This window comes from Rutilus rutilus, assembly GCF_951802725.1.
Source record: "Rutilus rutilus genome assembly, chromosome: 1".
Classification (NCBI taxonomy): domain Eukaryota; kingdom Metazoa; phylum Chordata; class Actinopteri; order Cypriniformes; family Leuciscidae; genus Rutilus; species Rutilus rutilus.
The window spans coordinates 65,776,644-65,795,980 of NC_140209.1; the positions used below are offsets into that span (position 1 = coordinate 65,776,644).

The 19,337-nt window shown below is 39.5% G+C and overlaps 1 protein-coding gene across 1 annotated transcript in view; it reads left to right on the forward strand.

Moving 5' to 3' along the window:
• The window catches only part of LOC311295365 (uncharacterized protein), an 87,161-nt gene that overhangs the window by 32,575 nt on the left and 35,249 nt on the right, over window positions 1-19,337 (forward strand). Inside the window, exon 5 of the mRNA XM_084416715.1 lies at window positions 7,401-7,574. Coding sequence (XP_084272841.1) covers window positions 7,401-7,574 — 174 coding nt within the window. The remainder of the gene's footprint in view (window positions 1-7,400; window positions 7,575-19,337) is intronic.

Genomic DNA, 19,337 nt, shown 5'->3' on the forward strand with positions numbered 1-19,337 from the left:
TCACAAAAGTTGTCACAAATTATTTGCTTGTGCTTTAAAGCTTTGCTGGGTAAACATTTCATTGGCGTTCTGTTCTGACATGATGCACTTTTTCTGAGCACGCACTATCAAACAGCGCCACACTGGACTTTATCTTTTGCGTCTGATTGTGCTAATACTGCCAAATACACACAAGGTTTACATAAACAGAGTTGGTTATGTCTAAAGTGAACGAAAACAGTTGAGAGAAAATCGGATTTGAGTTAACTGATGTCTGTTTCTAGATGCGTGCAGGTCTTAAAGTGACCTAGTAAACATGCTGTCGCTTGTCCTTAAAGGGATAGTTCACCCCAAAATAATTTGTCATGATTTACTCACTCTCATGTTGTTCCAAAGCTTGTATTCTTTCTTTCTTGTGCTTAACTCAAAATAAGATATTTTGAAGAATGTGGGTATTAACAGTTGCTGGTCCCCAATGACTTCCATAGTACAAAAAAAAAAAACTTTTAGAAGTCATTGAGGACCAGCAACTGTTTGGTTCGCATTCTTCAAAAACTTTTATGTTCAATTTTAACATCAGGTTTAAAACAACTTGAGAGTGAGTACATGATGACAAAATGTTTATTTTTAGGTGAACTATCCCTTTAATGTTAATAAAACAACAAAAGAGAAAATCACTCACTACTCTTGACTGAATTACGATTTTTATCTTCGCCCACTTTGGCCTAAATGTCCTAAATTTGGCCTAAATAAAGATAAGCATACATCAAACAATGAGAATATTTTATAAAAAAACAAAATCATCATTTACACAGTCCAGCATCAGACAACAACAGCATAGAGGTCTGCTACCCGAATGTGTGGGTTTCGGGTCGGGTTCGGGTTTATTGTTTATTGAACAGCCTCGTGTTCGGGTCGGGTTCGGGTTTGTAACTAAGAAAAACTAAATAGGCTATATATAGTTTGCGTGCCGTGTGCTTTGCCTGCTTGCTGTGTTGTGGTGACCGGCACGCAAGAGAGAGAAAGTTGCGTGCGCAGATGTGCAATGTGTGCATAGGCTACGCAGACCACAGACAACAACAGAAAATCCTCAGCATCCCTGCAAGTAGCAGCAGCAGCGAGAGGAACTTCAGTGCAGCTGGACTAACTTTCAATCAGAGGAGGACGGCACTGAAACCATCAACTGTCGATGCCGTTCTCTTCCTTCATAACTCATACTGAGAAGGATATATTTGTGTAAATAGTTTTGGAACACTGCGTGAACTTTTTAAAGTTTAAAGTTTGAGTTCAAGAGAAATTTGTGACTGTTACACCTGTTCGACCACAGCAAAGTTACGTAATTGGTAAGTTTTTCTCTTACTGCTGTGCTGATAGCTGGCTGGGCCGCTGCGCCTACATGTATTTGTTTACCGTTTCAGGCAATCATTAAATACAACATATTGCAAAAATGGTATTTATTTGCTGTGAGAAATAGAGTGGGCCTCGGGTTCGGGTCGGGTTCGGGCTTAACATGTAAATGTAATTGTCGGGTCGGGTCAGGTCGGGTTAAATGATCGCGGGTACGGGCCGGGTTCGAGCTTCAGTTTAAAGCCCGTGCAGACCTCTACAACAGCAGAGCATTAATGTTTCATTTCTGCTCCATACAGGCATTTGTATGCTTCCCAGAATATCTAGCTTTTCCAATTGACGTTTTTCTTTAAAACATAAGCCTCTTTTACAGCACCACTCGGCTCTTCTGACGATGATCATTCATTCCGCTTCAGGGTCTCCTCTCTGCACTAACGCCTGCGCGCTCCCACGCGAACATTTGCCTATGTTTACCTGTTGCCGAGCCCCGCCTTGATGCAGTGATTGACAGGGCGGGACGGGGCGGGGACGTGATTGGCTCGGAATGCATTTTAAATTTGCACATTGAATTTTGCTGCATTCATTGACATTTAATGAAAATGTAATCGCAAGTCTCTTACCTACGAGTGTAAATGCAATTAAGAGAAATAACATTTAAATGATCATGTTGCTACAAATTTTGCCTGAACATGTTAAACAAATCTTATCATTTCTGTAATACATTTTAATTTTGACTTATAAAGTGTTAAAATATGCATTAGTGTATTAAATGGCAAATGTAAATTATATAATTGAATTTTCATTTTCATTTTGCACCAAAAAATGTAAATTTATATACAGAAATACATTGCCATTTTACATATTGCATTGTCATTTTGCATATTACGTGTCAAATTGAATATTGCTACCGATATGCTTCCATACAATACAGAAGCAGAAGCTCTGGTTCTGATTTTCATCAGATCTGAGGGGGGGTTACGATAACGTTTTTGTCAAAGACCACATCCAGATCGAATTCAGAACAATGATCAAAACACAGATGGAGTAGATCGAGTCCTTCAACACCCCTAATGCTTGCACGGGCCTATAGCTCATCCTGAATCGACATTTAATTCAGTAACATTAGGCAGTAGGGTTGTGCCGATAGACGATAGTATCGTGTATCGACGATAGTCATAGATATCGCTGCTGGCAGATGCCTTTGACGATATCAATACGATAATTAGCTCGTTTTCCCATTGATGTATTAAATCATTATTATTATGAAGCTAGTATTGTTATTAAATTAATTAGGAACTAAAATTAATTTACCTTGCCTAAATTCATAACAACATCACCACATAACCACACTTGCGACATCACCGACGCGCGCGTATGAGATCCATTCACAAATTGTCAAGAGTGCTTGTTTTAACAGACGCATCATTCTTATACAGAGCCAAGATGAAGACGGCATCGTTGTTCGTCAGTATTTTGTTTCCATAGCACATTAACAAAACATTTAATGACACTAATAACACTAAAAACAATACAAGTACAAAATATTAATGATAATAATATCACTAAAATGATAGGCCTAATAACAGTCTTTAGTAGCACAACTCTACCATCTGTGAAAATCAAAAGCAACTTCAAACACTTGTTTAACAAGTAATATTCTTCTTATTGTTTCACTGTCAATAATGTAAGTCCACAAGAGAAATATTAAGCCAACTTAATTAAGATAGTTGCTATACCGTTATATCCACCGTTTTCTCTGAGAGAACGTGCCGTTAACGCAGCGAAAGCTCAGTCCGTTTCTGCTTTCATTTTCAGGGAATGAGCGCGTTTACATGCACGTTATTAACTCGATTATGCCGAATAAACTGACAATGCATGTGGTCATGTAAACGCATTGTCGTTTTTCTTTATCAGAGTCAAGTCATAAGTTTAAGTATAACCGATCGACTTTTAGATTTTTGCCTTTGATTTCTCCCAGCATTTAAGACACAACCCCCATTCTTTGGGCTTATTGAAGTGCGATATGTGAAGTGCATACAGACAGAGAGAGCACTGGTAGAGGACATATATCACAAACTCCGACTCTTTCTTGACCTAAGAAATTATTAAAACGTGTTCTCATCTCGTACAGAAGTACAGTCAAAATGCTGCATCTGTAACGGCATGAGAGGATAATGTGTGTCCGTAAATTTCCCGCTGACATGCTGAAATACTCTGAGTCAGATACAAGAATGATTATAGGATCTTTTTTTACCTCACTATACCGGGAAATAACCTGATTTAGCCTATTAATAAACACTCCACCTTTGCTAGCAAAATAGAAAACAAACCTCATATATAAAACGAACTAATAAAACAAGCAAATTAACGAGTAAATAAGCAAGTTAATAATCAAATAAGTAAGCCCCGCCCCCCTCACGATAATATCGTGTATTGCCGATCTCACAGGCTGACGATAGGACGATATGAAAATGGAGCATATCGCCCAACACTATTAGGCAGTTTTGATTTATATGCTGTTTAATGTTGGTGATCGCGTTATTTCACATATGCATATGATTACATATGAGATCCCTTGTTTCTGAGTCTTCTTTGTGTTTTCTTCAGGAGATTCAGAACTCTTTCAGAAGATGCGTAATGGTGTGGAAAGAGTTAATAATAAAAGTCACCCTGGTGTTCTTCTAATGCAGTATGTCCTTTTTTTTTTTTTTGGACCACAGAAGGAGACTATAAAATATCCTGCTCATGCTCATCTTAATGTTACTTAATGAAAATCCTGACATTGGCTTTTGGTATTTTGTGCATTCATGAGACTCAATTAGCATCGCAGTTCACTCTGACTTACCCAGAAGTTGGATGTGTGCTTGGTTTCATACCGTCTCGCTCCGTCAGAGCCAGTCCTCAACGGCCGGTAACTCAGAGGTTTCCCCTGACCACTGAAATAAAAGGTCCCAGGACACATTGGAAAGGGGTAATGCTAGTGGAAGGTTTCTAAAGGGAATTTTGAGCATATTCTGCCCAGGGTAAGAAGCGGCTCTAGTCCGACTGATTCTACTGACAGTATATTCTAAGAAACCTTGTCCAGACCCGAGATATTAACTGGAAAGCTCCGGTCTGAGACAATATCTTCAGGTAGTCGATAATAGCGAAACACGTAATGGAAGAGATATTCTGCCGTTTCGAAAGCTGTTGGTAGCTTGGGCAGAGGTATTAATCGACGTGCTTTAGAAAAATGCCCAATGACTGTTAATATAATGGTGTTACCCTGGGAGGCTGTTAATATAATGGTGTTACCCTTTCTCCATCCCTAGTACTCGCCCTCGGAGTTGTGCTCACCTGCGCATCTACTGTTGTGATAGTCAAGTTGGGCAGTTTGCTCTCAGATGTCCTGCTTGACTGCAATACAGACATAGATGTTCCCTGATCCAGCGTTCTTTCTCCTCTGTGGACAGATGAGTTCATCCTATCTGCATGGGTTCAGTGTCATCCATAGAGAAGTTTGCTTAGTGAAGAGGGTTAGAGAATCTGTTTGTTGTTCGAGAGCGAATGAGATAGTCAATACGGATCGCTAAATCGATTAATTGATCAGTTTAGCCATGGCAAAACAAAACTTTGCACTTAGCCTAGCGTGCTCAGTGCTAAAATAGTCCATGAAACGGGGAACAGGTGTTTGTGCAATCAGTCCAGGTATGCGAGTTCTGGGATTTGTAGTCAGTACTCAGTTAATACTGTTAATACTCAGATGAGGGAGACCCCCTGTGGCAGACAGGAGGATTTTCGAAGGTAGTGTTTGTAACAATCTAGAAGTACAGCGATCAGTTCAGGTGCAGAGATGCACAGATACTGAGATGATTAATAATTAAGATTTCTTTGCCACCCCAGACTGGTTGCTGGCCCTTGCACCCCTATGAAATAATCCGCCACACACAAGTCTGAAAGACTAATTAATTTATTTTTTTATTTTTAAACATAGCTTCCAAATTACTGTTTAAGTCAAGTCATTTTCATTTATATAGCGCTTTTAACAATGTAGATTGTCTCAAAGCAGCTTTACAGAGATAAATGTATAATTTAACGTAAGATTGTTTTGGCTTTATAGCGGTTCTTTAATAAAGTTATTTTCCAGCTAAAGTTAGTTTTGATTGATTCGCTTCCGTCGCAACGATCATTTGTTTTTAAATTAGGGCCGCCAAGACGACACCATTCTCTCTACACAGACTTTAAACGCGAACCTGTGAGAAACGCTGATGGCGTTCAGATGCGCATTAAGAACGGGTTCTATAGTTATGTGCGTTTGAATATATGTGTGCAGGTTTGGAATTCCCTACAAACCAAACCTAAACAAATTACTGGTGTTTCCTTATAGTTTTGATTTCGAATTTTATTTTATTTTATCAATTCGGGGTAGATACGCAAATTGAGTTTTCCCGACGACGCGTTATCTGTAGAGTGGGAAAGGGATCCTCCATAGGGAGAGACTAGTTGGCACTTCAGCACTGCGTTGACACCGGGTCCAGGCGAAGGTCCTTCATCAGATCTGGAAACGGCCTGGATCCGGCAGGCTGCGGGAAAAACCTTGGGATAAACAAAGACACTAAAATTAGCGTAGATGCCATTCTTCTCATGATGTAACAAGTACATCAGGATTTATGGGAAGTGTTCCCGGTTCCAGCTGACCTAATCTATGCAGCCTAACATTGAATTATAGAAGTCTATAATGTATTATGTGAACGCTATGTCAAAGAGATGTGTCTTTAATCTAGATTTGAACTGACAGAGTGTGTCTGCTTCCCGGACAATGGTAGGAAGGCTGTTCCAAAGTTTTGGTGCTAAATAGGAGAAGGATCTACCGCCAGCAGTCGATTTTGATATTCTAGGTATTATCAACTGGCCGGAATTTTGAGATCGCAATAGACGTGAAGGACTATAATGCGTTAAGAGCTCGCTCAAGTACTGCGGAGCTAAACCATTTAGTGCTTTGTAAGTAATCAGCAATATTTTAAAATTGATGCGATGTTTAATAGGGAGCCAGTGCAGTTTTGACAGAACCGGGCTAATATGCTCATACTTCCTGGTTCTGGTAAGAACTCGAGCTGCTGCGTTTTGAACTAGCTGTAGTTTGTTTATTAAGCGTGCAGGGCAACAACCCAGTAGAGCATTACAATAATCTAGCCTTGAGGTCATGAACGCATGGACTAATTGTTCCGCATTTGTCAATGAGAGCATATGACGTAATTTAGATATATTTTTAAGATGGAAAAATGCGGTTTTACAGATACTAGACACGTGACTTTCAAATGAAAGATTGGTATCAAAGAGCACACCCAGGTTCCTAACCGACGACGAAGACTTAACAGAGCAGCCATCAAGTGTTAGACAGTATTCTAGGTTATTACGTGAGGAAGTTTTTTGTCCAATAATTAGAATCTCTGTTTTTTCAGAATTTAGAAGTAGGAAATTACGAGTCATCCAATTTTTTATATCAGCTATGCATTCTGTTAATTTAGTGAATTGGTAAGTTTCGTTAGGTTTTGAAGAAATATAGAGCTGAGTATCGTCGGCATAACAGTGGAAGCTAATTCCATGCTTCCTAATGATATCTCCTAATGGCAGCATGTACAGAGTGAACAGCAGCGGTCCTAGTACTGAGCCCTGTGGTACGCCATACTGAACTTGTGATTGATAAGACATCTCTTCATTTACTGCTACAAACTGATAACGGTCAGATAAGTATGATTTAAACCATGCTAGTGCAATTCCACTAATGCCAACATAGTTTTCTAGTCTATTTAAAAGAATGTTGTGGTCAATGGTGTCAAACGCAGCACTAAGATCGAGTAACACTAATAGAGAGACACAACCACGATCGGATGATAAGAGCAAATCATTTGTTTAATATCGTGACCATTGTAATCACGGTCAATTTTGAAATTGGGTAATCTCAGCATCACTAATTGCAGTCAATCAGAAGTCCTTGTAAAGATAATTGAGGGGTTGAAGAGCCGTGTTGTTTATTGTAGTGTATATTCTCTAAAAATGAAGCACACTGACATGAACACTTACTGTTGTTGTAGATTATCTCAGTGTTTGGTGACAGAAGAAGGTTGTGCTGCTCTGGCTTCAGCTCTGAGTTCAAACCCTTCACACCTGAGAGAGCTGGATCTGAGCTACAATCACCCAGGAGAATCAGGACTGAAGCTGCTCTCTGAAGCTATGAACCATCCAGACTGCACACTGGACAAACTCAAGTAAGTGGACCAGTAAGAATCATCCTGGCTGGTGTGTATGTGAGACTGAGAGTTTTTAATAGTTTTTGAACACTGAAGGGGTCCCAGTGTGTTAAAAAGTGACACCAAGCAGTCCTGACAAAGCGTTCAGACGAGTTGTTAGTGAGAATATGTTGAGAAAATAATGTATAGACTCTGATACTATAGAAGCTGTAGAAACCTCACAAAGACATAGTACTGGAACTTCCTCCTTCATTTCCCAACATACTCTTTAAAGGTCCCGTATTATGCCCCTTTTCACAAGATGTAAAATAAGTCTTTGATGTCCCCAGAGTGTGTATGTGAAGTTTTAACAGATCATTTTTTACAGCATGTTTAAATTGTCATTTTTTTGGGGCTCAGAAAAACGCGCTGTTTTAGTGTGTGCCCTTTAAATGCAAATAAGCTGCTGCTGCACGACATTTCGACCCGGAGTCGGACAATAATGCCCACAGAGTCAGAGTGCTGTATGGAGATGGAACAGGTATAGTTTAGTAGTTTAATTACGGTTATAACGTATTTGTCATCTGCTTGTATGTATCCATTATTAATAGCCTACAAGTCTGCTGTTTCGGACCAGGTCCGAATGATGATCAAAAATATACGGATGAGTTTAAAGGTCCCGTTCTTCATGATCCCATGTTTCAAACTTTAGTTAGTGTGTAATGTTGCTGTTAGAGCATAAACAATTTCTGTAAAATGATAAAGCTCAAAGTTCAATGCCAAGAGAGATATTTTATTTAACAGAAGTCACCTACATCGAACAGCCGATTTGGACTACATCCCTCTATTTCCTTCTTTAATGACGTCACTAGAACAGTTTTTGGACTAACCTCCGCCCACAGGAATACACAAAAAAAGGGGGCGTGGTCTTGTTGCGCTCCCACGGGCACGGATAAGAGGAAGAGAGTGTGAGAGTTTGTAGAGTGTGTTTGTCGCCATGTCATCGAGACGCTGTTATTTTCATCCCGGAGTCAAATCACCTTTGTTTGGCCTTCCCTGAGCGCTTGCATCTCCACGTTATGGTAAGAGGCGTGACCTTTCCGGGCAACGTGCGCTAAGCTGCTGTCGAATCACAACGTACAGGAACCGCTGGCATAATCAGAACTCGTTACGTATTTCTGAAGGAGGGACTTCATAGAACAAGGATGTCATCAGCCTGTTTTTATGAAACAAGTGAAAACAGCGGTATACAGATAAGTAAATTGTGTGAAAAATACAGTTTTTTTACACGCGAAACATGAACACATGTTATATTGCACACTGTAAACACAATCAAAGCTTCAAAAACACACAAAAAACGGGACCTTTAATAAAGTTTATTGTACATCACACAAAAGATGAAGCGTCAGTTTTACTTCAGAAAATCATCGTAAGAGCTGAGTAAACACAGTAAGTTATAAGAAGTGCACAAGTACATAAACGAATTTCGGTAGAGTTGAGGGAGCATTTTCTTTAAAAACTAAATAATTCCACCTCGTCTTCAGTGGCTGCCTCAGATTTCGGGAGTAAATAGAGAGAGCTATGTGGATTAATACATCCAGCCACACAACACCTACAACGCTTGGGAGACATTCTCGTCAGTGCAGCAGCTGTGAACTCGATCAGGGCAGGTCTATGTTGAAACGGCAGTGTCTGTCAACACTCGTGGGCGGGGCCTGTGCTTAGTGACGTCACTAAAACAGCATTCTGAAAACAGGTTGTTGGGAGACACTGCTGATGATTTATGGGGATTAATAAAAAAGGAGTGAGTGGATTTTTATCACTATTGGCTGGTTGTGTACACACACTGCCAACACACTGTCCAAACAGCATGCAAAAGTGAATTTTGCATAATAGGGGACCTTTAAGAGACCTCCATCTTACACCGATCACCCAAACAGATAACCTTCTCGAACATGTCTGTGAACCCATTTATGACAAGTCGGTACTAATTTTTTTTTAACCCTCTGAGGTCGACAAACGCGCCGGCGCGTTTTGGTGGATTTTTTTCACATAGCAGCAACATAGACTTAAAAAAATCCGTCATTTATGGTCATATAAATAAAATAAATACATGATTATAAACTATAGAGGGTCTTCTTTTTTTGTGTACACTCACATTAACATCAAAACCTTGTTTTTATTTTTAAATAAATAAAATAAACAGGGTGCGCTTTCAGCTCACTCTGTCTCCGCAAAAATCTTTCTGAAACACGTCTGGAAAATGAACTGAAACTCAGCTAATACTTATCACACAACCATGAAACATGCGTCTAAAGAAAGCTTTAAATTTCTACTTTTAAATAAAACAATTCTCATTCAAAACAAATATTCTCCTGCAAAGTAATCTGTATGAAACTAAAGAGAAGTACAGTTTCTCCCATCTCATCTAATTATCAGTAATGAGTTTACACCCACTCGCAGAGCGCGCTATTCATAAGATAATGTGCTAGGCGATCTATGCAAAAAGGTAAACGCCCCCTGAAATGCCTTGAAACCAGCAAGTTTCATTCATTCACTTTCCTGCACCGTTGGCATTTTTAAAAATGATTTTTTTTTTTTTTTAAATGACATTTTACAAACCTACGTTTTGCGCATGTGCTCCTGCACGCACTCTTTCAGTCACAACACAGCAATCAGAGGAGGACGCGCTGAAAACTGTAATGCTGTTCTCTTCCTTCATAACTCGTACTGAGAAGGTTTGAGTTGCAGAGGAATTTGTGACTGTTTCACCTGTTCAACCACATCAAAGTTTCGTAATTAGTAAGTCCGTGCTTTTTCTCTTTTTTTCTTATGTGCTGAAGGGCCGCTGTGCCTTGGTGAAACGGTGTTTGTACGTGAAGAGCTCTTTTCCAAAAGGCCATAAACCTAAAAAAGCTGCCTCAAAGAACCAGCAAAAGTAATGATTATGAATATGTAAAATATTGCAATGACATTTTAATTGTTTATTAATTTCTGTGTCGGCTGATAGACTATAATGACTCGCGATCTTCGCAGTAGGCTAGTGAACGCACCGGAGAAATGCACATTTATTAGGCTACATAGTTTTATTTTGTTTTGGATGGTTTTGTTTAGAACCAGCTTTCTGTAAATATATTTCACATTTTTTAGGCCTGTGAGGCGAGTAGGCTACGGTTCGGTTCAAGATGAAATAATCTCCAGTTCAAGCACCTTATGTTGTGATTGCTAGCCTATATTTACTTTTATGTATTAAATCCAGGAAATTGGTTAATGAAAAATTTATTAAAATTAAGATACAATTAATACAAAATGAAGTTTTAAAGAAAGGCTTTGTGCTTTCTGTTTTTAGGTCTCTGTGAAAGTTTGAAAGTCTTTTAGTGCCGCTTTCAAAGCGCTCGCGGCCATAAAGGAGAACTGTCATGTAATATTGTTTTTTTCCTCAAATGCAAACACGAAAAATAAAAGACAAAAGACTTTTTTAAAAAGACAAACCATCAATTTTCAGCAAAAACTGCTGAAAAAAGCTGAATCGTCAGCCGCTCCCATTCAGAAAAAAAAAACACTGTGCTGTCGTCATGACAGCGCTTCAAAAAACAACCCTCAGGGCTTTAGCTCAAAAATGTGCAGATTTGGAGAAATATTGATAGATTCTCATAGATTTACATCATATTTCTATAGACAGGAATAATATTTACTGAATTTATACCCAAATGCGTCGATATAATCATTATGAGCGCTTCATACTCTGATCTATTGTGTTTTCAATCCATACCAGCAGCCTGAGGGCGCTATATGCACAATAATAGTCCATTTATGGAACATGAAGAACCATAATCATGTGACATTCCAGAAAAAAAAAAATTGTGATGCTTCCAACTGTTCCGACTGTGAACCAATTTGGTAGAATATATATATATATATATATATATATATATATATATATATATATATATATATGAAGAGTTCAGATGCTTCTGAATGCCATCTGAAATTTTCTTCTAGAATGATCATTTTTATCAAGCTCGTATATTTAAGTTCAGTAATTTCACTTAAATGACAATTAATAGGTAATCTTCATTGCCATTTGAGTGAAATTATTGAATTTAAATATACAAACTTGATAAAAATGATCATTCTAGAAGAAAATTTCAGATGGCATTTAGAGGCTTTTGCATCTGAACTATATATATATATATATATATATATATATATATATATATATTGCTCTTGCATTCTTTCTTGTGGCTAGGTGACACACCTGAATGAATGGCTCTTTAAGTATGCAGCTCATTATGCGGGGGCATTGTCTCCTCAGGTGTGAACCACTTAATATGCATGATCGTTGACGCTCATTATGCATATTGCCTTTCCAAACAGAATGTGTTTTAAAAAATGTAAATCAATGTATTGTTTTATGAGAATGATTAGGCAGGATGATTTTCACATCATTTTGAAGAAAAAACTCTAGGCGACGACATCCATTAGTCAAAAGCCTTGTGGACACATATTTAGTATGTGTTTTGTGGCCTTATTTTAGAAACTTTCATTTTTATTTTTTCCAATAACCGCGCATAAACATTATTCTCTTAAAATTTCAAACATATAAATACATGTTTTTTCACATATTATGGAGTGAATTTACACCTTTGCCATTAACATGTTTATAAATAACTGAAAAAAGGACAAATGTAAGGGCATGTCAGAACATCTCAAGGACCCCAAAAACACCTCAGACCCCAGAGGGTTAAACGTCACGGTACCAGGTTTTCTCAAACCCGGTACTTGATGCGCGTGCATGCCCGAAGCGCGTGCAGTTGCGTCCTCTTCATAAAAGTGCTGAGACATGGCGACCGGCACTGCTGCTGATGTTTTTGCGCGTGCAGATACGTTATTTCAAATGCCGCGCGGCAAGCTCGTTTTTCCATGCGCACTTTTGTTCATGGGTGCATAGCAACGACAGACACCACAAGCGCTTGTGGAAAGGAGAAAGCGGTGCGAACTGCGCTCTCCATGATGACGAGGAAGTATCAGCAAAGAATTAATTGATTTCTAGCCCTTGCATTAGCTTTACTACTAGATATATTTATGGAGATGAGAAATATAAAGCCGTCATTAATATCAGTCCGTCAGAAAAGCAGTTCTAGGCTAATTCTTGGCTGGATAACTCTTAGCCGGTTTAAAAAGCCCTTTTAAAATTAAATATGAATGCAGTTTTGGATTAAATGAAAGTATAGTCAAGTCAAATAAAGCAAGTTTTATCTCCTGTATAGTTTGGTAACGCTACAATAAGATACCATTCATTAACATCACTTAATGCGTTGTCTAACATAACACATTGAGTGAACATATTTTTACAAAATTAATTAATGTTTGTGAATGTTATTTAATACAAACACTTGATTGGTCATGTTTGTCCACTTCATTCATTGTGCATTAAATAATGTTAACAGAAATAATGTTAACTTTTGATTTTAAAAACTATTGTTTATTGTTAGGTCATTTTATCTAATGTTATCTAACAAATGGAATCTTCTTGTAAATTGTTTTTAATACTACAGTTTCCATCTTTGTAACTGTGATATACACTTTAATATAATTATGTAAATTTAATCTAAATTAAGCTTTGGTACCAAAATTGGTACCGAGAACCGTGGATTTTCACTGGTATTGGTACCGAATACTGAAATTTTGGTACAACACTACACGGCGCGTGTGTGAGAGAGGTTATTTTATATATATATATATATTTTATATATGTTTAAAACTTTATTTCACAGTCAATTTACAAAAAAATTAATTACAAAAATTCAATCCCACATAAAAGTACAGAGAAAATGTTATTATAACAGCACTGCATTTCAAAAGCGCGCTTTCTCTGGCTGAATTCTGACTGAAACTCAAGAATTATCCCATCATAAACAACAAAGTGTCAGGGTTCTGTCACTTCTGTCTAGTTCAATTATTGGTTTTGTGACAGAGCTCTGACACTCTCGGTTTTGTCTCTTGTTTGTCTGAGTGCACGGTTACGAGCGTGCTCGAGCTGTGCACTATGGCAAGCCAAAGTATTCATAAACGCCTGGTCAGGCGTCTGATTGCACACTGACACGTCAAAAGCGTGCGTTTCGACAGCCAAACGCGCAATTTGCCATTAAAGCATGCGTTCTTAACGTGCACTTTGTGGTCATGGATCAAAACGCGCGTGTTCGACGTGTGATCTGCTATTTAAAACGCACGTTCTCGACGTGCGCTTTGGGGTCACCGAAAACACACGTTTTTGACGTGCGTTTATCGTAACAAAAATGGGCGTCGAAAACGTGTGTTTTGAGTTGGACAAAATGCACGTTATGAACGTGTAAACAGGTAAACCAAACAGGCAGTGCAAACGTGTGTAAAGTGTCCAAACAGGCGAAAAGAACGTGCTCGTTCCCTATAGTGTTCTCGAAATCGCACGTCGAAGGCGTCATTGCTCGAGTCTGTCATGCTTTTGTCCCTGTATGTCGTTTAGGACTCTTGTATTATCATTAAACCCAAGCAAAACAGCATGGAATTGTCGATGGCAAATTTGACAGAGGAGAGGATTATAATTGGTGAGTTATTATAATCCAATAGTTATCATTTCGGTAAAAAAAAAAAAGAAGAAGAAAGAGAAAACAGACAGTTTTTTAGTTCAGTACCTCGGACAGTCCCCTAATCCCTTCGTTCGAGACACATCTCGCAAATTTGCCAGTTGTAATTTCGGTAACAATTTACCAAAAGGTTTCATACATTATTTAACTACATTAGTTCACATGAACTAATAATTAACTGCACTTCTACATCATTTATTGATCTTTTTTATTGACTAATAATTATTAAAATCAAAAGTTGCATTTGTTTACATTACTTAATGCACTGCGAACTATCAGAGTACTAAAAGGGTACACATCTCAGATAAGTAAAGAAGTTAAATAAAATTGTTAAAGTAAAGTTTTAAAAAGTTATGAAGTTTAAGTTTTAGAATTTTTTTTTTACCTAAATGATAACTATTGGATTATAATAACTCACCAATTATAATCCTCTCCTCTGTCAAATTTTCAAAAACGTGAGTTTTTGGTGACCCCAAAGCGCACTTCGAGAACGTGCATTTTAAATGGATCACACGTCCTGAGGCGCGTTTTCCTTGACCACAAGGCACACATTAAGAACGCACACTTTTATGGCAAATCGCGCATCAGGGACGCGCGTTGGGCTGTCGAAACGCACGCTTTTGACGTGTCAGTGTGCAATCAGACGCCTGACCAGGCGTTTATGAATACTTTGGCTTGCCATAGATATATGCGCCTGCCACTCGACCCGTCACGGATATATGCGCCTGCCACTCGACCCGTCACGGATATATGCGCCTGCCACGGGACCTTACACAATATATAAGGTGTTTTTTTAAACAAAATGCAGCGCGGATCCCCTGTAGCCAGCGGGAGCCAGAACGGTACGCACAATAGGTCAATATTCACCCAATATTCAACATTAACTAAACGCTTTTCACCTGCCTTACAGCTACTACCAGGCACTCCGACTGATGCATATGATCAAATAGACTGTTACGACCTCTCATAAAAATTATCAGCTCTAAGAGAAGAGATCTACGTAACATAAACAAGAACGAGTAAATGGCGAAATCGCTCAAATCTATTTATTCACTCACAACAGACGTCACAATAATAACGAACATACCAACCAGGGATCGAAATTAAACAAAACAGACAACAACTAACTGTAGTATATAGTTCCGCGCACATATGCTAAGGTTAAATAGTGCCCGCTTAGAGGCAGAGGGATTGTTTGGATGAGATATGGTTGTTGTTGTTGTAGCCTGTTGTCAGCGCAGCTGCGGCTATTAAAAGAGCAAACAACTTACCTGGTGTCATCCTTCCACTCGCCACGACGCACGTTATAAATGGTTACTAAAAGAAACTATTACATGGTGTCAGAAGCTGGTCCAGTGCGCCGATTTTTTATTTTATTTTGCCGAAGTTAGACACGGACTTTTGCTAAAGGCTAAGCTAGCGTGAGCGAGCAGGCAGCTACGCTCGAGTGCGGAAAAGAGATGGAACAGTTCAAACTACCATCCCCGCTGGTGCTAACAGGCAATATAAGCGAAAACTGGAGAAGATGGGAACAACGCTTTCAAATATACATGACTGCAAGTGGTGCTGATGGAAAAGAAGCTAAAGTACAGGTAGCTATCTTACTGCATGCACTCGGAGAAGACGCTCTCGAGGTATACAACACTCTAGACGTTGTACAAGCGGATGAAGCAGAGCTAACAGTGGATGATATTTTATATGCATTTAAAGCATATTGTCAGCCAAAGAAAAGGTCAGTCACCATTGAGAAAAAATGTGACTGAGTTGAGACAGAAAAGCAAGGACTGTGAATTTGGTGCGTCAGAAAATGACATGATCAGAGACAAGATTGTGTTCAGTTTGAATGATCCACGGCTCAAAGAAAGGCTGTTAAGAGAGTCAGATCTCACGCTGGAGAGAGCGATCGACATCTGCAGAGGAGAGGAGACTGCCAAAGCACAAATACAAGCAATGAGTACTACAACACAAGAAAGAACAATACATGCAGTGAACAAGACCAAAGGTAAAGACAACCAACAATGGAAACAGGGACGGAAACTACAAGTCCAGAGTGACAGCAGGAAAATAAAGGATCAAGTGTGCAGGAAATGTGGAAAGTCACATCAACCAAGGCTTTGCCCAGCATTTGGAGTCTCGTGCCGAAAGTGCGGTAAGCTCAATCATTACGCAAAGATGTGTGAGACTACAAAAGCAACACATAAGATGAAAATGCATGATTTGAGCTCAGAAATAGACACACTTTTCATTGGGACAGTGAACATTGACCAAATAAGCACTAAAAGAGACAATTCATGGTATGCAGACATAGATGCTGGAGACATGTCTGTTAAGTTTAAGTTAGACACAGGAGCAGAAACAAATGTACTACCGCAGGCTGTGTACAAAACATTGAAGAGAAAAGCCAGGCGTGAAAAACGAATAAACTTGCAACTAAAACTGACAAAGACTGTGTTGGTGGCGTACGGTGGTGTTAAGCTGAAACCAGAAGGGACAATCTCACTGGAGTGCTCCAATGCCCAAACCAAATCCAACCTGCTGTTCTATGTGTCAAACCACTCAGACACAGCCATCCTAGGCAAGGATGCATGTAAAGCGTTAGGTCTGATAAAAAGGATGGACATTGACACGCTCGCAGTCAAGTTCTCAACTACAAAAGAGGAGCTGCTAAAGCAACATGCGAGTGTCTTTGAAGGACTTTCAACACGCCATGGGGGTGCTATAGGTTTAAGCGCCTACCATTTGGGATCAAGTCGGCGAGTGAAGTTTTTCAGCAACGCAACTGCGAGACATTTGGGGACATCACGGGTGTTCACATAATTGCTGATGACATGATTATCGCTGCATCCACAGAAAAGGAACACGACTGCAAATACTGCAAAAAGTGATGACTAGAGCAAAGGAGGCTAACGTCAAATTCAACAAAGAGAAGATCCAATACAAGGTGAACAGTGTCATGTTGTGACCTCAGAGGGTTTTAAAGTAGACGATGCAAAAGTTAAGGCAATAATTGACATGCCATCACCCACAGACAGACCTGCTCTGCAACGCATGCTTGGGATGATCAAGTATCTCTCATGGTACATACCTGGAGAAGCGACACCACAGCGCCACTGAGACAACTGCTGAGAAAGGACAGTGTTTGGCAATGGCAACACGAACATGAGGAAGCTGTAAAGAGTCTAAAAAATGCGCTTGTAACAGCCCCTGTTCTCAAATTCTTTGACCCAAAGAAAAATGTCGTGATACAAGCAGATGCATCCAAGGACGGTTTAGGCGCATGTCTAATGAAAGATGGACATCCCTCTGTTACTGTTACTGATCGCAGACACACTCTCACGAGCAATTACACAGGAGCAACAGAGACAGTGTGACATTTTTGACGAAAAAGTGATCTATGCTCTTGAGCCAACAGAGACCCTAAGCCCAGAGACTCTGGTACAGTTAAAGTTTGAGACACAAAACGACGACATATTGCAAACGTTGCTGGACATTCACAGGCAGGGCTGGCCACATCACAGAAAACAAGTCGACAAAAAGGTGATACAGTACTGGCCTATTAGGCACTCAGTGTCAATAAGAGAAGGAATAATGTTTGCAGGAGACAGAATTATTCTACCGAGTAAAATGAGGTCAGACATGTTACAGAGGCTGCATGAGCTTGGCCAGAGTACACTGGTATTGGCCAGGTATGACAAGAGACATTGAAAAAATGGTTGAGGAATGTGCAACTTGCCAGCAGTTCCAACCTCGCCACCAGAGGGAGCTGATGATCTCTCATGAAATCCCAGAGCTTCCTTGGCTGAAAGTAGGAGCTGACATATTTGAAATCAGTGGTCAGTCATTTCTTCTGGTTGTCGATTATTTCTACAAATACCCGGAAGTACTAAACATTAGAGACAAGACGGCACACACAGTCATTAATAAGATGAAATCGGTATTTACCAGAGTGGGTATACCTAAAGAGATTGTGTGTGACCATGTGCCTTTTGCAAGCCAAGAAATGAGAATGTTTGCCACAGCATGGGGAATTAAGCTCACTCACTCCAGCCCAGGTTATGCGCAGTCAAATGGCCTGGCCGAGAGAACAGTGAAGACTGTTAAGTACCTGTTAAAGAAGGCCAAACAAACCAACACTGACCCATTTCTGGCACCTCTAACTCTCAGGAACACACCTGTCACAGGTATGGGCTATTCTCCAGTACAACTGCTTATGGGCAGGGTCCTGAGAAGCACTTTACCCAGCTCAAGCACAGTGCTGCAACCTGCAGTACCAGCTAACGCACATTCTACTCTTCAGGACCTCCAGCGAAGACAGCACGCTTATTACAACAGAGGCACAAAGAAACTTCCGGTGCTGCCGACTGGTGGGAAACAGTAGATATGCAATGGTATGTTCAGTTTAAGTTTAATGTATCCCTGATTGATACCTATTGAAATATTCTTTCAGCTAAGCTGCATTTTACATCTTCTCTGCTAAAGATAAACTTTTGTTTTGTTTATTATAAGAAAGGAGGATGTAGTATGTAGTGCTGCGCACATATGCTAAGGTTAAATAGTGCCCGCTTAGAGGCGGAGGGATTGTTTGGATGTGATATGGTTGTTGTTGTAGCCTGTTGTCAGCGCAGCTGCGGCTATTAAAAGAGCAAACAACTTACCTGGTGTCATCCTTTCACTCACCACGACGCACGTTATAAATGGTTACTAAAAGAAACTTACACTAACAAAAAAATAAAATAAAAATACAGATATAAAGACACTTGTTTGCTGGCTAGACCACAAGATCTGTCGTCGCTGTTCTTTTTTTTCTTTTATAAATATAGGATTTGTATTAAATATATATTCATTGAGTCGAATCAAAATCTAATTTAGAATCGAAATCGAATCGAATTGAGAGCTTGCGAATCGAAATCGAATCGAATTGTAACATCTGAATCAATACCCAGCCCTATTAGACATGCATCCCGCGTTTACTTCTACTTTTATGTAGCCTACCCATTTGATATTGTCACATTCACCATCTGTCATCGTCTTGTCATCACTACAGTTCCCAGAATCCTCCTTGTTTCCACACCTGAGCTCACTCCCTCAATTACCCACCTGTTCATCATCATCATTTGCATCACCTGTCTTGTGTTCATCTGTCTGTGTATTTAAGTTCTCCCTGTTCACTCTTCTG